The sequence below is a fragment of the Pipra filicauda genome, unplaced genomic scaffold (genome assembly GCF_003945595.2).
Source record: "Pipra filicauda isolate LSUMZ 115617 unplaced genomic scaffold, ASM394559v2 scaffold427_size588224_pilon, whole genome shotgun sequence".
NCBI lineage: Eukaryota > Metazoa > Chordata > Aves > Passeriformes > Pipridae > Pipra > Pipra filicauda.
The window spans coordinates 265,764-287,888 of NW_024104562.1; the positions used below are offsets into that span (position 1 = coordinate 265,764).

Below are 22,125 nucleotides of genomic sequence, written 5' to 3' on the forward strand. Positions count from 1 at the left end.
CGAGCCCGGCGCGAGCCCGGGCTGCCCTCACGTTCCTGCGGCGTCCCTGTGGGGCAGAGCCCGGTGTCCCCGGGGCACAAAGCCCGGTGTCCCCGGTGTCCCCGCCATCCCTCGCCCCCCGCCATCGCCCCGCGGCCCCTGGACACAGGTGAGTGCTCCCGGTCAGGCAGGTCGGTGCACTGCCGCCGGCTGTGGCAGTTTTGGGGGGGGGAAAGGCAATTCCAAGGATGAACTGAGCTGCTCCTGAGGGGTGAGGGTTTGGGGTTGCTGAGGAGAGGTGTCCTTCTCACCTCCCTGCTTTGTAAGAGGAAAAGTTGCTGTTGGGGTTTCATTATCACTTTGTTGCCGGTGCTCACCAAAATGTGCAGGGAAAAAGAAGTTCAGGGAGGATTAAAATATCTGATTCTTGCTGGTTACTGAGCCTTTTGGATGTGAGCTCAGCGTTTTTGTGCCTCATGGAGGAAACTGCGGCCCATGAGGAGAGGCGGTCAAAAGAATTGGCCAAAAAACAGTAGAAAAATATGACTTTTTGCAAAGCTTGAGAGGAAAACTGAGGAGTTTTGATCTTGCCAAAATGCCTTTGACGTTGGAGCTTTCCTTGCTTTTAGTAATGGTTTGAAAAAATACTAAGTTGAAAGAAAAAACTGGAAGCAATCTGGAAGCAAGGGGTTTTCCTCAGTGCCCTGTCACGTGGTGTCCTCACTGTTGTGTGCAGAACAGGGAGATAGTGGATGTGGTGATTTCCCTCAGGGTTTTGGCTGCAGGAGCCATGCTGGTGAGCACTACTCTCTGTTAACCACACCAAACCCCACATTTGGAGGTGGAGTGATCAGCTGGGGATATTTCAGAGCGGGTGGTGAAATGAGGCAGTTTTTAGTATTCATGAAAAATGCTTGTGACAGCCTTACCCCAAGTAATGAGCAGCCACCTGCAGTTCGGAGCAGTGCTTGATAATGCCGTAATTAGATTGGAGATGCAAAAAAGCTCATTAAAATTAAATAACATATTTGTCACTGTTTTAAGAGGTGCAGATTGCCTCAAACCATGCTGGTCTGTTGACCTTGAGTATTTTGGCATAGTCCTTGCTGTCAAGTGCATGAAAATCCTGTCGGAGCATCCCACGGGCAGTTTTGTGGTGGGATCTCGGGGCAGGGTGTTCACCTGCCCCCACTGCATCATTTGGATCTCACCAAACGGGGCTGTGCTGCCACCCCTGAGACGCAGTGTGGGGGGACAGGCTACCAAAGGCATGGGTCTCTACCTCTTCAGTTTTTGTTAAAATACAATAAAGTGTGTTTTAAGTCCCCTTCCTCCTCCTGCCTGAAAAGGAATGTGCAAAGCCTTGATGGCATCTCTTAACAAGACTGTAATTTTGCAAAATTAATTTTTAATCACTAATTTGTTGTGTTTTCTGATGTTTTATACAATACCTATTTGTTTAAACCCCTTTTATCACCACAGAGGAGATGGGTGTTGTGTCAGGATCTCTACTTGGGGCATCCTCTGCTGGCTTGGCTCTGCCCTCAGGAGGGCTGGATCTGCTGAGGAAAGGTGGCTCTGGAGAAAGGCAGAGGTCAGCCTTTAGAGAAGGGATTTCCCTTCCTCCTGCCCCAAAATGGTGCTGCTGCCAAACAGACAGTTGTGGCCACACACTGCCCTTCCCCTCTCAAGATGCTGGCCGGCCGGCTGGCCAGGGCTTCTCTTGCTTTTATGCACAGAGAAGAGAATTAAAAACTAAAAGTGGGTTTTTATTCCTTCTCATCACTAGTTGTAGGTAATTACATGTAGGTGTCTTGGAATGGGAGTGTTTACAGACACTCCCTATTTTTGGCATGTGGGATTTTCCTTGTGTAGCACTCAGGTTGTGAGCAGCACCAAAGGCACCCCAGCTTCTTGGCCTGATGCCTGGATCACCATTGGTTTGTTTGAGAATTGGGGGAGAGGGGGGAGAATGAGTGCCTCTGAGCACCTGAGGATGGAGCATCCCTGTGGGATCATGACTCTTTGTTGTCTGCAGGAGGGGAGTTCATAGCACAACTTCTCGTGCTTTACAGAGAAACTCTTTTTTTTGTAATACTTTTTTTCCCCACTTAGGAATGATCTTGGAAGGGCTCAGGATCAGGTGGTGGCAGCTTGTACTGCCTCACAGCCGGGCACACTGCTTGGCTTTGTTTGCTGCCAGTCATGTCAATGTTTTCTGTTATATTCCTGGCACCAAATGGGAATTTTCTCAGACCTTGTTCTGACTAATGTTGATGAAAGGGCAAAAATTCATTATTAGAGAGAAATAGCTGGTGCTAGACTGGGGTTCCCAGGTGGATGAGTGAATACCAGGAAATGTCTGTAGTGAGATTTCTTCTGCACAGCCTCGGCCGTGGCTGCCCCCGCTCCGGCTGCGGGGGCTGAGCTGTGAGGGCTGCACAGCCCCGCGTTTGGGAGCAGCATTCCCTCTGCAGTGCCTGTACAGCTGCCCGGGTCTGTGCCAAAGGGGTCCCCAGTGCCCAGGCACTGGCAACTCCTCTGGACAGAGGTGGCTGCACAGGGTCCCCAAAAGCAGTGCAAGAGCCTGTGATGGGCAGACGGAGTCTAAACCTAAAAAAATAAAATTAAATGAGATGTTTTCCTAGGCCCAGGTTGAGATTGGACCTATCCACCACCATCTCTCAGCTGGGTACTTGATTATTGGCAGAGTAATCCTTGTTCTTTGTCCAAGCTGGGATGGGTAGTAGAGGAGGGAGCTGTGAGTGAATGGTTCCATCACCAAGAAGTGTTTCCAGATAAAACAGAACAATTCCCATTGTGCTTGGAGTGGAGTGAAGGGCTGTGGCTCAGGCTCCCAGTCAGATCCACATGGATCCTTTAGGCAAGTCTTAGGCAACTTTAGAAGAAAAGAACCCCCAAAAACCATTTGGCCTTTGTGGTTATGCTGAGAATCTGCTGGCAGAGTAAACCCTGGGTAAGCATCCTCAGTTTGCTGCCTCCTGAAATGGAGCAGCTTTTGGAGTTTGGAGCCACAATTTATATTCAAATGAAGGTCATTTGAAAGGTGTAACACCGTAAACAGCCATTATTTCATTTTGATAGTGGTACTAAAATTATAGTGTTGGTTAAATTATTTTAGTATAGGACCATTACCATCTCCCTAAAACACTTAGAGGGGTTTTATATCAGTGCTGCAGTCCTGAAATTAGAGGAAAATTAAAAATCACACGGCTGTGGTAGGAAAGTAATTTATTTGTGAGGATGCCTTCGTTTTATCATGGAGTCTCTTCCCCTTCTGCTCTGCTGAAAGAGAGACCTGCTCCCAACACCCGGACAGGCTCTAAGGGCTCATCTTGCTGAACCAGGAAGGCACCAGCTTCCCATGAGTCAGGGCTGCCATGAGCCACCCCTAAAATTTAATTTTTAATTTTTTTTCTTTTCCAATAAAAGCAGGTGCTGTGGTATTGCCTGACCCAACACTATCAGCACGTTATATTTCAAACACTATGTAGGGGGGTAGATACACACTTAAAATCTCTATGCACTCATTTTCTTCTAGGAATACATATAATAAAAGTTGGAGTTAATAGGATGGTAGCGATTTCCCTCATCGGGGTGGCCGGGTGAGGGTGCCTGGATGGAGCCCGGCAGTGACAGCTGCTGTTGGGTGGAAGGGGGGATGTGCAGGGGCTGTGTGGGAGCCAGAGCTGGCAGACGTGAATGAAATCCTAATTGGGAAATTCCCGTAGATTATTACAGCTGCCTTCATTAACATTTTCACACTCGGCTGGTAACAAATGAGGAGAAGGGCTGTCTGTGCCACTGGATTTATTGTGTTCCGAATCTGCTCCATACTCGGGTGTGCACAGTCTGCACCCTTGCCTGGAGGTGCCTGCCTTTGAGTAGGAGGGATCATGAGCTTTTTGTGGAGGGGTGTTCTGTGAGGATTTCTGTAAAAATCTTTATGGGCAAGAAGCTGGTTCTCAGGAAAAGGAAGGAATAACATGCAAATAAGATTCCCTTTAGTTTACAGTTCCTCCAGGAATTCAAGATGCAAAATTTCTTGTTTCTAGCTGTGTATCTGAGAAAGTTTAGATTGGGTTTGGATATGATTTTTATGGGGGTTTTGATCCATTATTGCTCCAGGTTTTTTTCAGTTGCATGAGGAGGATGCTAAATGTATATCTACTGGGAAAGAGCATAAACTCCTAAACCCTGGAAGTTGAGCTGCTTCAACAGTACTGAAGCTGACATAAATGATGCACTGGCCATGGAAGGCTACCACATCATGTTGCAGATCAAGGACATGCCTCTTGTCCCTTCCCCAGCCTCACCAGGTCCTGGTGTGCTCCTGCTCACACTTTGGTGCTGGAGCACTCCACGCCAGCAGTGTGAAAATACAAGTTCATGATGAAATTGCAGGGTGCTCACATGCCAGATGATGTTGGGGTGGATGGTCCCATCCTTGGGTGAAGGCTCCTTTCACAGAGCAGCTCCTTGGGAGCTCCTTCAAATCGAGGGGAAAACCTCAGCTGGATTAGGATGCCCTCAGAGATGAGCGTAGCAACCTGTTCCATATTTATTACAGGCAACAATTTGACTAAGGGAGAATTTAGATTAATAACATTCAGCCCAGAGAAGTAATTTCCTTTGAGAAAGCGATTTACATGCACTCTGCCAAAAAGAGCCGTCACCGTGCGCTCTGCCCGTGTCAGCTCCAATAATGAAGTTGGAAATAACATGGGAGGTTAATAGGTCCTACTTATCTCCTTAGCGCGGCAAAGGAAGATTTACAGTGCGGAGCCTGGTTTGCATATTCCCGTTGGAAATGGAAAGGTTTTTCCCAGCCGAGATTGATGAGACGTTGCAGGGTGTCTGCTCAGCTGAGGCTGTAAACCTCCATCCCAGGGACACACTTGTTCCAGAGGGAGCCGCCTTTCCTGGGTCACTGGCCAGAGACTGACTTAGATGCCCGAGCGGCCGTTCCAGTGATAATTTTTTTTATCCCTCTGTGTCTTTGAGCCTGGAAATACACACAGATGTGGCTGCCACACTGTGTTAAGAGCTGGACTGAAGCCCGGTGGGTTTTCCCTGGGAGCTGCCTGTGGGCGGCGAATGGGAAGGTCGTCTGGAGACGTGGTGGGAGGATGGTGGAGGACACCTGTGTTGCCCCTTGGGCCACTGCCTGTGTGATGCCATCCTCAGGGCATATGTTGGGGTGTGTTCAGTCGTGCCCTCGCCCCAGGGAGGGTGGTCTGCATGCTGGTTCATGGGGCTGGGAGCTGCTGGAATGTACTGGTGGGTTAGCTGGGTCCTGCTCCCCTAATTGGAAGGGGTGGTGACCTTGACACTGTGGATGAGGACGCTGCTGCCTCAGCTCTTGGTGAGTGGCCCCTTCCCCCTCGCCTGGCTGGCCCAGGGATGGCAGCACCAGGCACGGGGGACGGCGGGCGCCGGAGCTCTGTCACTTCACATTACTCATGTGAAATCCCGCAGGACCCGTGGCACGTTATGGGCTATTGCAGGAGCTGTTTCCCTGCCAACAGCAGAGGTGTCTGGGCTCAGAGTAAGGAAAATCCCCAAATTCCGCTGCTGCTTTCTTCCCCCTCACTGGCTTTTGGGAAAGAGCTCTGTGACTGCTCTTCTCTCCCAGTGGGATTGTGTTTGGGTCCTGGCAGGTTATTGCACTCTCCAAAGCTGAGAGAGAAACAAACTTTTAAGAATAAACCAAAATTCATTCCCTCTGGATAATTTAAGTCACATCGTGCCTGAAATCTGCTTAGGAGAGAGGGTGAGAGAATTGTTAATAAATGTTCTGTCTGCACAAACTGTAAAATATTCATTTCAGTTGGTTATCTCACATTACTGAGAAAGTGCAAGAAGAATGAACTTTCTGAACAGCTTAAGGTACAATTCAGTAATAACCTGAGCTATTTAATGAATGAAATATTTAACATAATTTGCATACATTAAGTGATGGGATGACCTTTTTCTACTTCTGTGTACTCCTTGTGTATCTGGAACAGCACAACCTTTCCTCCTTGCCACTCCTCATGGTGCTCCAGGGTGGGCATTGAGGAAATGGCATTTTTCCTCCCTGTTTTGAGCCAACCAAGTGGGCACCGCACCAGTTGAAAACAAAGGCATGCTGTTCCTGCTCTTGATGCTCCAGTCCCACAAAATGCAATTTGTTTTCTTTGTTTTAAAAATCAAATAATATTTTAAGTGCACACAAGAAGCTGGAAGATCTCCACATGCTGGAGACTCCTCTTGGCATCACAATGTTCAGGGCCTTGGAACTGCCCTCTTCCAAAATACTGCCAGGGAGCTCTGAGCAGAGCTGAGACTGGCACAAAGCCCATCCCTGGGATGGGCTGCCAGGCTCTCCCTTGAGGCACTCTGGTGCCCAGATGCCATCCCTCTGCACCTGACACCCAGCACTGTTGGCTCCTCCAGGAGTGTCTCCACTGGGCACCAGGGGTTGTGGCTGGGCTGCCCTCGGGGATGCTGAGCCTGCCCGTGGTGTCCTCGAGAGTGGCATCCCTGAGCTAGCGCTGCTGGTGGGTGGTCACAGGGTACGTGAGGGCCAAGTAAGGCAGTAAAAACCCCAGGAAAGGGAGATAAGGGGGAAACCTTGGTGCTTCCCCCCCTAGAAACAGAAAGAGCTGTAACAGATGTTGGGTGACCAACACTTCATTCTCAGCAGGTAGCTCTGAGAGGATGTAGCTTCTAATTTCAGTGTGCCTAGAAATTGCAGTTCATAATCCAAACAGGGGCAAGGCTAGATTCTCAATTATGCCCAATTAATGTGGGGCTTCGTTAGTGTTCTTCCCTAACTTAAGTGCACTTTAATTCATTGAACTCTTTTTCTTCTACTCTGTAAGTGGTCATCCTTCAGAAAACTGTGGAGCGAAATGAAGTGTCCCAAGGAGTGTGTGTGTAACTATCTGTATACAGATCTATAGATCTCTGTCCCATGGCTGGGGCTGGAGTGGTTGCCCAGAGGTGGAGCCCTGGGGCGTGCAGGCTGGCTCTGGGGTGACCAGTGCAGGTGTGTCTGTAGTGTCCATGGTGCCCTCGCTTACCTGGTGGTTGATGCCATTTGTGCCGACCCTCACAGGCTGGATGAACAATATATCTTGCTCTTCCAATCCCCATTACTTTGCATTTTTTCCCGCTCATGCAGCCTGTGTCATGTCAATCACTTGCCCAGTTTGCAGTTTGTTCAGGGCTCTAGGCTGGTTTTCCACCCTGTCTGAGCCTCACTTGGAAATGCTTTCTGTCATGTTCAGGTGGCACCTTCTCAGTGCTCACTTCCAGTTCGTTGGTAAATATGAAGCAGTAAAAGAAATATAAAAGGAGTTTGATTGGGAATCCCCATCTGGCAGAGCTCCTGGATGTCAAAGCTGCTTCTGCAGAACTTTAAAGGCTTAAAACCAGAGAAGAGCAGATTAATTCTGAAACACATCCCTTTCTCTGATCAACAAGATTTTAATTTTCTTTAAAGGTGTATATTTTTAAATTAATGCGAAATGAGCACACTCCTGGGAATGTGAAGCACAGCCTGAGATGAGTGTTCACAGTCCCCTCTCAGTGGCCAGATTTGGGCTGCCTGAGCAGAGGCAGGGCTGTTTTCATCCTGCTGCTGATGTGCCTTGACAGAGCGTTAAAGTCAATGTTAACCTTAAAACCTTCTGCTTTCATAACAGGCAGTTTTGTTGGTGTTCAAAATGCTTTGTTTGATTTCGGAAGCCGTTCATTCCAGGATCAGGGCTTCAAATTGGAGTCAATTAGGTATAAGATCTGCTTTTAAAAAGCTTTTTTCAAGCACCAAGAGCCTGAAGGTTAAAGTGAGGTCAATGGGGAGCCTGTGCTGGGGTGGCCCCACAGCTCCACCGCAGTGTCAGGTCCTGCTGCAGCTGCATCCCCTTTGCCACATTCCGGCGGGAGCGGCTGCTGCAGCCACGCTGCATGTGGTGGCTCACCCCCTTTTCTATATTTAGCAAGAAATGCATCAGCATCCCTTTTCCTCCCTGAATTCCCTCTGGGATGGAGCTGGTAAATAGCTGTTGCACTAAAAATAACACCTGCAGCAGCCGCTGGCAGCCGCGTTCCCTTCCCTGGCTGAGCAGAGAGCCAAAGGGTTCCCGCCCCGGGAGCAGATGCTGGGATTTATGGTTATTTAAAAGAAAAAGCAAAAATCAACCACTTAGGAATGTAAAGAACATGAAACTGCCTGTGATGCTTAACCTTTGGAAAGAGACATCCATGCTCTCCACTGGCTCCTCTCCGTGAGAAAGGACGTGGCAGCCACAGCACAGCCTGCAGCAGCATCGGCCCTGTCTTTGCACCAGCCTCCTGGTCAACCCCTTCCCGAGGAGAAATGCAGGGAATCCTGGGCAGTTTACTGCCCTGGCACTGCTTGGAATGGGAAACAGCTTTCACACAAATAATGTCTTTTTTTCTGGTCATTTTTTCCCCCTTGTCCTTTTTTTCTTATGTTTTCTTGAAAGTGAGGAATGACTAAACTCTTAGAAGTCTGAAAATAACTTGGAAAGAATTTACAGTTCCCTGATGCTGCTCTGGTTTTATGGTTGTTTCCTTTCTGTGCCAAGACACATGATAATTCTGGGTCTGAGGGGCAGTTTCCACAGATGGGAGCCAGCTGGTGACCTCCAGTCCCTCTGGGGACAGATCTGCCGTGCTCCCCGGGCGGGTGGCCCAGGTTAATCATCATGGCCAGATCCTAACCTGGGGCAGAAATACTTCCCTTTTTTGAGAGCCTTTAATGTAAACAATAGAAAAGGAATAAACCCATTCAGTAATCAGTTCAGGTGCAGCAGCTTCTCTGTTCAGCTGGATCTTCAGTAGATCTCCTTGTGCTTGGGCTGGAGAGGGAGAGGAGGAGCATGAAAGCAGCAACATCCAGGACTCCCTTTCATACCAACTGAGATGTGGGACTGAGGTTGTGTCAGGACAGCACAGCATTGGCCAAGCCAGTAAAATGTCCCAGTCCCTGCTATTCCCAGATTCCCCTGCTATTCCCAGATTTCTGGGCTTCGTGGCTTTCAGAGACATCATCTGAACGTGTTTTTTATCATGATTGAATATGTATCTTTAGAAGGATTTTAATTCCATTTGAAATAAGAAAACGCCATAAATCAGCAACAGAATCTTTTAACATTTACAGTTTTAAATGAATTCCTGGTGAGAGTCTCTTAAGCCAGATTTATATCTGACTCTGCACTGAGCTGTCGTTATGTGGGACTGAAAAACTTTCACAGAATTAGGCATAATGCAAAAACACGCTGAAAAGACACTTCTGCAGGACTGTGGAACATTATTATGTCAGAACATATGGCTGTGAGTATTATGCAGAAAGGGGCAATTTGTGTGGATATTTCCCTTTTAATGACCCTTGCACAGTTCTTTGGAAGGGTTTGCTGCTGTCTCCATGTGAGAGAAGGCTAATGGAGCAGGCACTGGTGTTGTCGCTTTGCTGGCATTGGGTGCAGTGGCCCAGAGTGGGACTGGTGTGTCCCCGTGGTGGCAGAGGTGAGCTGGAGCAGGGGAACGCTCTTCAGCATCTTCAAACTGCATGACTGTTCGAATTGTGTAAAATAATTGAAATTTTTACTAGTATGCTTAATTTATGCACCACGAACACATGGATCTTAGTGCACTGATTTTCTTTTTTTATCCCGCTGCATATATGACTCTTTCAGGCTGTGAAGGACAAGTAAACTGAACCAACAGTGCCAGCAGGATGCCAGTGCTCATGGTTCTTTAAACCACACGGTTTAGTCCAAGGTCATTTAAAAGGAAAAAAAAAATCACATATTGACCTGTGGGTGTTTTCCAGTAACTCAAAATTTGTTATTTGTTATCGCTCTGTTTTACTGACTGTCCCTCAGTGTGGGGCCTAAATGGAAGATAAAATCCATCCTAATCCCATTAAGCAGGGGCTGACTTTGCTCCTACTTGTGACTAACGGCGCTTCCAAGCGGTTTAGGACAGCCATGGCTGCAGGGGTTGTGCCCAATTATGCTCTTGCTGTTATAAAGACCTATCACATGTCTCAGTTTGCTCTTGTCCATGTGTTTGGCAGGTGAAGTGGCTGAGCAGATCTTGTTCAGCTCCGGTGCTTGTCAGTCACTGCTCGTGCTCTTGATTGTTTTTTTTTTCTTTTCCTTTTCATGTGTTTTAGAGAAAATTATTTCTTGTATGAATCTGTTTTTTTCTTACCAGGTTTAGCCTTTATTTTCAAGTGTTTAAGTTGTCCGCTTGCTACTTTTCTTTTTTTTTCCCTTTTTTTTTTTTAGGTTTTTTTTTATGTTCTCCTGCCCCTCTCCATAAGTTTTCTTTGGGACTGTGCCCAAGCCCATTTGCAGGTTTTTTGTTGTGCCAAGGCTGCCGTGAGTTTCACCCCTCTGCTCTTTTAACCCCAGGAGTTTGGCCGAGCTGCCCCAGCAGTGGAACCCCAGGGCAGGCCCCTGGTGGTGCCGGGTGTGCGAGGCCCCAGCGGTGCTGCAGAACACCCTCACGGTCAGATGACTCGATCAGCCATCGCAGCTCAGGATTACGAAATGTCACCCTGTAATATCTAATTAAGGTTGCAGTTTGAAGACATCATGTACTTTAATTGAAAACTGCAGAGTAATCTATTCCATTTTTTCCTGTTAAATTAATAGTGTGGACCTTTAGCAGATGGTTGGCGAGATGCTGTTACTAATGAAAACATCTCCCCTCCTGCAATCCTGCCGCTCGCTGCCATGTGGGGAACTGAGGCGAGCGTTTCCCCAACCACAGGCATTGCCCACTTGGTAGCTTTACTCTCCCGTGGCACTGGTCAGTGCTCCCAGGGCTGCCCTCCCACCTTTTCCTGCAGAGGTGTGCTCAGCCAGTCTGGCTGGGTGAGGGATGGCCACAGCGAGATGGCTGCGGGCCATCTCCTGCCCTTCTCAAACCGAGGGAAAGCAACGCTTGGGGACCCAAAATGGTAGTTTTTTCATCCCTTAGGGTAACAGACCAGCGGTCTGGCTTAAGCTGTTCCGTGGTATTTTCACAGGCATGAGCAAGTGCCTCCACACTTGGCAGGAGATTCATAGTGTGCATTGGAAAACCAAATTCATGCAAGTCTGACACATGCTCTGGCTGGGCTCGAAATTGGTGTAACCCTGGGAAATGTCTGACCTTCGGCCGCAGCTCGTGCCACTGACACGAGTTGTCAGCAAAACCATGGTGATATTTGAGCTTTTTCCCCTTCTCAGCCTCAGTATGGTCAGACCAATGGGAGGTCTCAGACAGGTAACGCTTTGAGAACAAGTCCTTCCTGCAATGGCTGTGAAAAATTTTGGTTAAGGAGTGTTTTGTCACTGACAGATGTTGTCAGCCTGCGGCCACCAGACCCACCTGTCCCTGCCGGGCACTCGTGGGCTCAGTTTGACCTTCTGCTCTTGATTTTCCTTGACTCACAAGTGACCTCTCTTTGATGTTGTGTTGCTGTTTTAGGCCGAACAACTGGACAAAAGCAATGGAATTGGGATTTTTTTTCCAGTGATGCTGAACAAGGTGGTGTGAGCCAGTTGTGTGGTGTTTGGAGCAGTTTGTAATTGTGATATTCAGAATATTAATGGCCCTGAGAGTGGGGACAGGTAGAAAATGAAAATGGCTCAGTCCTAGCTGAGAAGATGCTCCATAGTCAACACAAATTTTTATTTTCATTTCAGAGCAGAAGAATGATAAGGAAGTGATGGGCTGGAATTTGTCTTTATAGCAGCGAGGATGTGGTGAATTCCTAAGAGAATAAATGTGCTTGCTTAAGAGATCGCAGCTTTATTAGCTCTGTGGTATAAATCCAGGGATGTGTACAAACCCTCCTGTTTTCTCCTAACACATTTAGGTTTCAGGCTTATTCATTTGGGTGTGTATAATTCATATGAAGTAATAACTTGAAATTCAGACTTTTTTTTTTTTCTTCTTTTTAAATGAATGACATGTTGCTTTGAGACCAGACAGTGGCCAGAGCTGCCTGGTCCAGGGAATCGTACAATCCTGCTCTGTTCCAGTTTCTGTTTTTCTTAAGAGAAGTCAGATAGGAATTGCTGATACCTTGTGACGATGCAGGATGACCTGGTGGGGGGTCAAGCTGGGAGGAGAGCGCCAGTGCTCAGTCCGTGGCTTCAGGGAGCCCATGGATTGCAAATTTCAGAGCTTTTTATAACTTTATCTTTTTCTTCCAAAAAAACGTGTATGCTCACTGCAAGTCCTTCATCTCAGAGCAGAGTTGGCAGCTTTCCTGTGTTTGTGATGGGTCGTGGGCCTCTCCCACACTACCGGTACCGGATCTCTGCCCGTTTTCTGTTCTGCGCCTCACAGCAATGTCCTCTCCAGCTCCCGTGCACAGAGACAAGCAGCTCTGCAGCAGCTGCTGGACATCACCAGCCCTGCTGCACCTGCCCTGCTGCTCCTGGTCCCGCGCCGCCGGCTCATCCTCCCCCCAGGACACGGCGGGTGAGATCAGGTCGCCCGTGTGCTGCAGCTCCGGCCGTTACGTGCCATCATTAAATATTGAAGCGTCTGAGGAGCTGCAGTCACGTAGCGTCGGGTGGGGAGCGTGTGCTGGCTCTGCCACTGCCACCCCCAGCCCTGCCCCAGCACGGCGGCCAAGCCAGCAATGCCAACAGCTCGTTGCACCGCTCTGACCACGCGAGGCTGAACGGTGCTGGCGCAGGGCTGGGGGACAGGGAGAACATCCTCGGTGGCAGTTGTCTGGAGCCACTGGAGCTGCTTGTGTGCTGTCTCACACAGCTCAGTGGGCTTCCCAGCCGGTGGCTCCCTGGCACGTTCGGACTAATAATCTAAACAAACAGGGAAATGCAAAATGAAAGTAAATGCGCACTTAGATAAAATGCTTTCAGCCTGAGCGACAGAGTCTAGATTGAACCATTGAATTATCTGAGTTTAGGATAAAACATAATTTGTGATTTGAATGTTAAATTATCTCATTGCTTTGATTGACCTGAATTGGTCAATCAAACCTGTTCTCCTCACCAGTGTCCTGGGAATGTTGGGCTCAGTCCTGTGCCCGGCATGCTCGGACGCAGATCTGGGTCTGCATAGCTCTCAGTGGTTCGCCCTTTCCCAGAAGTGCTCCCTCAGTTTATACTGACATTAATTCCAAAGCTGGGATAGAGGGGGTGTGGGGCCAGGTGGGACATCCTGGCCCAGGGGCTGCTGCCCATGGTGTGCAGTGCCCTTGCCCATGAAGATGCTCTTGAGTGGCCTTGGGGTTCCACCCAGTGCCACCTGCCCTGACCAGTGCTGGGGGGGACTCGCTGGCAACGAGTCGAGTGTTTGTGGCAAGTGCTCCTGTCCCTTGATTTGTGTCGCTCGCTGTGCAGTCACAGAGGAGCTGGGACCAGCTGGGCTTTCAGAGCCAGCTCTGTCTCATCTGACCTTGCTGGTGCCATGCTGCCTTTTGTTTGTAATCTCGGGCAAGAAGCAATGGGAAAAGGGTTTGATAGGAGACAAAAGCAAACAATAGCCTCACTCCAAAGATACGATGAATGGGATGTAATTGGATTTTTTGGTGAGGACATTGATTTGACCCTGTAAGACACAGAAAGAATCATTAAGGGAATTAATGTGCATTAAAATGCAAGGTTTTATCAGAGGGCTTTTATTGTGCCCATAGTTTTGTTTTTAATTATTTAATGACTTTGTGTCTTCTAGTGATAAATCTATTTCTTCCTCCTTTTTTCAAAGGAAAAAAGGTTGTTGGTGTAACAGGGGGTGCTTGCCCCAGGCAGCTGTTGAGCCCCGGCCCTGCCTCAGCAGCCCTGCCCTGCTGCAGTGACCTGGACCCACTGGACAGAGGTGTCTCTTGCAAACCTCTGATCACCCACCAACGCTGGGCTGAGCACTTTCCTCTGCGCAGCTGACACAAAGTTGTAGAGTTGCAGAAAGCAGAATATGTAACAAGCAGGGCTTAAGGGAGGTTTGGTCTCTGGCAGCAGAGAAGCACATCCTCCTTCCTCAGCATGTGCTCCAGCCCTGCTCCCTTGCATCCCATCCTGGGACAGGTTTTCCCTATCTCAGGTATTTCTTGCTGCCAATCACCTCTTCTTCATGGGGCTCTCCCCATAAAGCTCTCCCATCTGTTTTCCTTGGAATCCCAGCGTTTCACTAGTAGCACCAGCATAGGGCTTGCCCCAGAGCCCAGGATGTGCCTTTCCCTGGGAATCCCCCTTTTTGCCTGGCTTTGTGTACATGTGCAGGTGTCCACCACGAGCGTGGCTGAGCGTCCCCGAGTCATCTGTTCCTTGCAGTTCTGCTCCAGTCGGAGGTGGCAGACGAGAGATTGTTCTGGGTGCTGGTGACAGAAGTGGACACGTGGGTGTCACTGTACACAGGTGTTTCTGCTCGTGTCCCCCCTGTGCGGGGTGGGCTGGTACGATGGGACAGTGCTTGGCTGCTGTGGCAGAGCCTCTGCTGACACCAGACCGTGTTCAGGCTCCCCCATGCTGGTGTCTGTGCACGCTGGATCGAGGAGTCACAGCACAGCAGCTGCTCCTCAGCACTCGGGCCAAGACATCCCAGTGGAGGACGGGGGGCTCTGGGTGATGGGGTTGCAGACAGGCATGGGCAGGGTGAGTGAACGGTGTGGGGATCTTTGAGGGATTTTGCCCTCCTTGTAATTCTGAGTTCTTGGGACACAGAAGGCAGCTTGGAGGCCTTGCTGTCTCTCTGCTGTATGTGTTAATTTATAGCACTGCCATGAGCAAGATTTTCTTTGCCATCCAAGGTATTTCCCCTGGAGGAGGGAAATCAGGCTGTAATATATCATTAAGCAGAAAGCCTCGGGGAGCTCCTATCCTAGTTGATGTGAACTCTTCTTTTATCCTGTTGGAAGAATTGAATTGTACATCTAGAGGTGTCAGCTTTGTAGTCTGGTTGGAGCTGCAGCTCTCCATAGTACCACAGCCAGGGCAGGAGCTGCCTGGACATCCTGGTGACACGTGTGCATTCTGGTGGGTCTGCAGCACCAAATATCTGCAGCACCAAATGGCAGCTTGGTCTTTCCTCTGCCCAAACGTGCTGAGTGGGCCAGGCCAGCAGCGTGGAAACCCATGTTCTGCTTCACATAGGAGTGTCTCATTACTGCAGCTCCTCTCATTGGTGACAGTTTGGGATGAGGATTTCACATGTGCCGGGCACGGGCCAGCAGGAAGGAGCAGAGTGAACAAGCTGTGGGTGAGGCTGAGTTCCTTTACCTGAAATACTTCGTGTTTCCATGCCATAGCAATGTGTTTGTTCAGTCACAAAAGTTAAAAATGGCTTCATTCTCCTTATGGCAATTGATTTTTAGTAGGAATAGGCAAAATGCTGTGCTAATCTGAACCCCCCAAACTGCCCCGGCATTGAAGGGGTTTATTTCTTTAGAGGCCTGCTGGCTCAGTGCTGGAGAGGATGTGCAGGGAGCTCCCCTGCGTTCCTTGGTCTCTCCAGAGCTCATCTTGCTGTACAGCACGAGGTGATGGTGGATTGTAACATGGGGAGCTGAGCTGAGGACATAACGTGGGACGTGTTGGAAATAGAGTTCTGCTGATCACAGCACATTCAGTGGAATTACTGCACTGGCTTTAAAAAAATCCAGAGGTCTTGTTTCATATCTTCTGAAGAATTTTAGTTGCAGAGTTCTTTGGTGTTTTTAGCTCGCTGGGAGTCTTTGGTCAGCCCTTTTTGGCCATGCAGCATCTGAATTTCATCACTTGCACCTGATTCAGCTGCAGCTGCTGTGAAAGTATGAGGCTTGGTGTGTTCTCTGGGAAAGTCGTGAGTGTTGATGGTGGAGGTCTGCATGGGGTTACTTTGATATTGAATTTTATGCAGCAATTACCCAGAAATTAAAAAGAGGAGTTTCTGAAGCTTTGTGTCACTGCTTCATCAGCTGCTTCTCTGGGGATCCTTTATACCTGCAGAGAGGGGCTTGGGAAACGAGGGGTGCAGCACTGGATTCTGTTAGAATTTATTTGCAGTGTAAACATGTTGGTCAGGAGTCATTAATATGACATTCACACAGCTCTAATAAAAGTACATAACACGGAGATCTGGCACTGCCACAATGCCCAGAGGACATTAAGTATGAGTCTTAAAACCAAGAGTATTGGAAACAAGATATTTTTACGTCTCGTTTGGGAGTAATATAATTGCGTTTTGTGGCTCTAGCAGATGCTTGGGCCAGCTGGTTGGAGAGCATTGTGGGGGTTTTTAGCTTTGGTACTGTAAGCGACAACCCTTATATAGAGCGAGCTAAAAAAATAATAAAAACTCCACTCCTGGTGGAAAGCCCCGGTGCTGGCATGTGTGCTGCCCTCAGGACGTGCAGCCTGGGGACTCTTCTGCTGCAGTAGCTCTAGAGATGACACTGCATGTATTTTGGGGGTCTGATTTGAGGCATTTGAACATTGAAGGCAGCTTCACTGACCTCACTTTTGCTACGTAGGTCCCTCTGAGCGGACTGGGAGGCAATTTTTGGAAGAGAACCATCAAAAAACTACATTTTTCTGAGTATATTGTGGGGGGGCTTATTTTCAGCACAGCTCTAGGGGTCCGTGGCCAGCTCTGTATGTCGGGGTATTGCTGGTGTGGTGACAGTGGCTGTCGTGGTTAGGGACAGTCACTTGTCCTGCATCTCCCCTGGCACAGCTCTCCTGGTCTCTCCGGGCTGCTGCCGGTGCTGGGCCTGTCTGTGCGTGGCTGCCCCGCTTTTGTGCCCAGGAGATGAATGAGTGGCCATCCTGCTTTCCTCAGGCCTGTTTACGGGCACTGTCGTGAATTATCTCTCCAGCACCAATAATTCCCTGCAAACAAATCGGCTCTGATCTGGAAGCAATCGCCCGTATCATTCCTGCAAGTGGGAGCGATGACTTATGTTGATGTCACCCGCTGGCTTTTTATGGCAATGATTAATAATTCAGTAATTCTCTCTGCAGTGATGCTGTTCTATTTTTAAATATTTAATTTAGCTTCCCGTGTCCGTTTTGTCGCTGCCCTCCCCTTTGCCTCCTGACGTCACGGCTCGCGGCGACGCCGTGGTCACCACAGTTACCAGCAAGTTCTCTGCGCTGGAAAATGTTAATGCCTTTCCTCATTTACATCTCTTCATTGCCCTGTTTAAGCCTGGCCTTGGTGGCATGGATGTGAACGTTGACTGAGCACGCTGTGTCAGTCAAAACCCGATTTCAGCTGCAGCCTGGCCTGGGGTGGGTGACTCTGTGTCTCTGTTATAAAACTTTCCAGTTCCCAGCACAGCCATACAAGTAACTCTGTTTTCTTTCTGCGTTTCTCTTTCAGGAAATTGCAGCTTATTTAATAACATTTGAAAAGCATGAAGAGTGGCTAACAACCTCCCCCAAAACCAGGTAACGTTCTCCTGCTCAGCACATTGACTCTCTTGCACTGATGACTTGACTTGCTGATCAATGGCTTGACCACCAAGTGGAAACTCCCAGTCATGCTTGATGGCTTGTGACACCAAACTCTCATTAATTGCCTTAATGAGCATTTTATTGAATGAAATCAGGTTGATTAAAAATGGAACAGCTGCAATCTTGGCAGGTTAAAGTTTTAACCCAATTGCTCAGGATTTAATTGTATCCCTTCAGATGAGCAGATCTGAAGCCTCTGAGCGAGGTCACAGGCTGTTTATCTTGACAGAGCTCCCTTGCCTACAACTTTAAATAAATAAGAAAGCACCAGCCCCTCTGTGTGCTGCCTGCTCACGTGGAGGCACAGGAATTGAGTTATGGTGTTTCCTGTGCTGGGGTTAAGTGGTTGATGGTGAGGAGATCCCAAAAAGCTGCATTAACAGACATGTTTGCAGTTTATTATTCAGTAAATGTCATGTCTTCCTTGTGCTGCCATAAATGTTTAACTCCCTGCTCCCCTGGTAACCCAGACATGGAGTTTTGGCTGCAGATGTTTTCCTGCTGTTTTAGCTGCGTTCGATCTCCGTGCGTCACTAACACAGAGAACGACTCTTGCTTTCTGGTGTTGCTGGGTTTTTCCTGTTTGTCTTTTTCCCAAACCACCCCTTTCCTGTTGCAGAGGGCAGGGCCATTGGAGGGAACCTGCTGGGACCCAGGTGAGAGGAAAGTCTATTTTAGCATCCTGTATCCTAGTACCATCCATTGCAGAGGCTGCTGCTGCAGGCAGCCAGGGCAGCGTGCTCCAGGTTTGGCATCGCCTCCTGCTGCCATGAGCAGGGGCAGAGGTCACAGTGGGACACAAGGAGCGGTGGCACCCTAACGAGTAGATTGATTTCAGGTGTCCCACAGCACCCAACCAAGGAGAGGAGGGACGTGGAGGCCTTTTCTGCACCTCTGCAGTGCAGCTGCGGGTGGGGCACGCAGAGGACCTGCTTTCCATGAAATAGGGGAAAAAAAAGTGTCATTTTAGTTTTTCTGGGGTTTTCCCCCCCAGACTATTCTATTTTTGTGACATCCCTAACTAATGCATTTGCTTGCTGTATTAAAATGTAGCACTTGGGAAAGGGGTGTGGGAAACCCAATTGCTTTCTCAGTGGTTCTAGAAGACCTGGAGCTGCCATGGTAGTAGAAGGGCCTGGATGGACCTTTCTGCTGGTAGTAGCTGCAAGGCTCTCCTTGACTGCAGGAAGCAGGTAATTTGGTTAATATTAGAGAAGTCTTTTTCTGGGCTGGTAATCTCAGTATCAGAATAAATGCAAAACAATTTCTGGCTGAACCTTTGCCAGAGAAGCCTGTTAAGGGGTCAGAAAACACACTAACTAGTCTGGCTGACATGGTGTCATTAAACATACAAGGTTATAAATGTTTTTGGAGCAGCATCTTATGATTTTAAGAGTTTGGTTTGCTAAAGGCAGTGCATGAAAATAATTTTCTGATGAACATTCCTGTACCTTCCTCCTGTGTGTTTACACTTGAAAGAAAGAAAGAAAGAAAGAATGTCCCAGGAGAAGGAAAGTTCAAGGACCTTCTGAAATTGTTGAGTTAGTTTTCTTCTTTTTTTTTTTTTAATATAAAAATTAATTGGAAGAGTTAAATGCTGAGTTGCTACAATCAGGGCTCTCGGTATTACAGAATTAATGACATTGATTCGGCACTGGAACACTCCGCATTCTTTGTTTGCTGCTCTGGGTGGCACTAATTTAATCTCAGAAAATTAATAAAAATTAATTGCACCTCTGACACATACAGAGTTTGCTGATATGATGATGTTTAGTGTGCTCTGAGGAGCTGCTGCTGGATGACTGGCCGCGGGGGCTCCGGCTGTGGCAGGACGATGCCCGCAGGAGCTGGTGCTGCTGGAGCTGCCAGCGGAGGGTGGGTGCTGGTGACGAGCTATCAGTGCCACTGCTTCAGCCAGCAGCGAAGGAGCTGCTGCAGAGGGTCAGGCCAGGCTGGGCTGTGATGGCCCACAGGTCACTGAGCTAAGGCAGAGGGTGGCAACAAGGGATGAGCTGGTTTGGAGCCAAGCCTGCAGTTTGGAACATTTTCATCTCTTTTCCAAAGAGAAGTGCCCATGTTTATAGCACTGTGGGGTATTACTTTGGTCATGGAGATGGAGGAGGAGCCCTCTTATGATGCCATTGTGGTGGCAATGGAGGGGCTATGAGAAAGCTTTGAAAGGTCTCTACAATTACTTTTTTAGGAAACTTCATGTTGAATGACTCAAATTGATCGAATATGCTGATATAAATGTACTGGAGTATTATTACAACAGTCTTTTGAGCTCTCCAGTTGATCAGCATAAATTATCGAGTACACCTTGCAGCGTCGACCTTGACGTTCCCTCAGAGCAGTGTTTGGTTCCCTGATGATCTGCTGGGTGTTCCACAGCTGGTGTTCCGTCAGCGGGGCGGGGGGAAGTGTTCTGCTAATGCAGCAGGGCCAAGTGTCTGACATTTCCAAGTTTAAATGCGAATCATGACAACAAAAAATAATTACTTGACATTTGTATATCAAGTAGAACTTAATTGTTATTTACTTTGGAATTTCAATGACAAAGTTGACTTCCTGAGTCCAGAAACGTTCTGCTGGAGGAAAGTACTTTGTTTCTCTGTTTCCAGGTGCCTTCTGTCGTTAGCATTTATACAGTATTTTAAAAATACACTTTAGCAATCCAAGGTGGCTTCACCTGTGTTTCACAAGTGACCCTCAGGCAACAGAAAAGCCTTGGCTGTGCCCAGAAGCTGCAAGGTTGGTTTTCTACCTGGGAATGCAGTTTAGATGTATTCCTGAGCCTTCCTGCATCGTGTCTTGGAAAGGACACGGGAGGATTGCTGTGGGGATTGGGCCCACTCCACAGTGAGAGCAGGATGAGTTCAGTCCCTGGAACCTCTCTTCCTCCTGTCCTGCTGCCCTTTGCCCAGGGAGCACAGCCTGTGCCTTACCTGTCTGTCAGTCCAGCTTAAGGAATATATTCTATCTGGGATATCTTTATCAGTGGCATCTTAAAGAAGAGTTAGGATCTTGCAGTATAATAATTCTGTATTAAATAATTAATAGTAAAATTAATTGAATTATTTAGTTTTCAGGTAAAAAATAGGGTAATAAATATTCATGACTTATATTATTAAGGGAATTTCTATTTCCTATGTCGTTAAAGTGAGATTAGCTAAGGTTGGGTTTAAATGAAGATTGAAAACAATTGTCCTTTGGAATTAATTCACTGCATTAGGCCGTTACCTTGCGAGCTGGCTCTCTGGTGTGCTCTGTGGGGGAGCTGCATGGGGTGCGTGCTCCTGCCAGGATGTCCTGGCCCTTGGGAAATGAGACACAGGCTCCCTGTGGAGGAGAAGGTCATGGGAGCTGGAAGTTGTGTAAAGGCAACTGCCCAGAGCCATGGTTGGTGGCAAAAGTGCTGTCTGTCTCCCCTTGTACTTGTTACAAGTAAGAGTCCTTTTGAGACCTTGTTTAGACTTTCCAGGCATGTTTTAAAGGTCCTGCTCTCTCATGTGGCTTGTACTCTGTGGGACCCAGGACCATGAACCGTGCTCATGAGCAGTGCTGAAATGTGGGGTTTCTGCTTGTGCTGCTGGAAGCTCTGCCAGCATCTCTGGGTCCTCCTTCGTCAAAGGCAGTGTGTGTGCTGTCAGCTCTCCTGGCTTGGGATACCACTTGACATAATCCCTGCTAAATGTGGCACATCTCTTTACACTTTAAAGATTCCATGACTCTCAACACTTTCATCTTGCTGCTTTCAGTATTTTATTCTCTTTCTTTTCCCTGAAGAGGATAAACAGTGCAGAGATGGTTTTAAGAGCCTGTAATTCATATAGATTTTTAGTCACTGTGGTCCAGGGGTGTTGAGACACCAATAATGAATTCCTTTAATGGCTCACCCTGTTGCTTGTAATGTGACCTAAGGGCAGAGTTGCTGGGAGCCATAAGGATGCCTAGCTGGGGTCATTAATAGTCTTCAAGTATTCCTTGGAAATCCTTCCCATGACAAATCCAGCCTGGGCTGCTGGTGCAAGCTTTTGCTCTGGGAGAGCTGTTTTTCCTCTGTATTTAACTGGTGGCTCAGGAGAGCTCTGTCAGTGCAGAAGATGACGCTGGCCAACTTGGATGACAAAGGCAAGAGGTCCTTGTTTCTGTTGCAGATGGGACTGACCTGGCACAGAGGCTGAAGGTTGGCTCCTCCAGCCCGCCGACGGCTCTGCAGGCACTGTGTGTGGTCGTTGGTCTCCAGCTTTGCTACATGTCAGAGGGGTGCATGTCAGAGGTGCTGATTCCACAGCTGGTCCATCATACGGGCGTCTGCCCCTGCTCCCGGCTTTGGACAAGACTGACCTTCAGTATTTGGGCAGGCTCTGACTGTTCTCGATGCCATGCTATGGGGTGGGAGGATGCTCGGGGTTGAGGAGGCTGCTCGGTGTGTGAGCCCCCTGTCAGCCCTGCAGTTGAGGGTTAACAGACAGGGTTAATTGAGGTAGATCAGTGAGGAGCTGCCCTTGTCCCAGGAAGAGCAGAGGAGAGGGAAGAGTGTGACATAAGAGGTTTTGTGTTGGGGCTCCTGATGGCCACACCTGGACCTGCCAGGCCTGCCATACTGTCCTGCATTCTGTGCTTCCCTTCAAAGGGGATCAGGAAGGAC

General features: G+C 48.4%; 1 protein-coding gene across 8 annotated transcripts in view; it reads left to right on the forward strand.

Annotated features, from left to right (window-relative positions):
- Nucleotides 1-22,125, forward strand: part of CAMTA1 (calmodulin binding transcription activator 1) — a 228,172-nt gene that overhangs the window by 44,247 nt on the left and 161,800 nt on the right. For all 8 annotated transcript variants that reach the window (XM_039385652.1, XM_039385651.1, XM_027751366.2 and 5 more), the window contains exon 4: nucleotides 17,341-17,408. In XM_039385652.1, coding sequence (XP_039241586.1) covers nucleotides 17,341-17,408 — 68 coding nt within the window. The remainder of the gene's footprint in view (nucleotides 1-17,340; nucleotides 17,409-22,125) is intronic.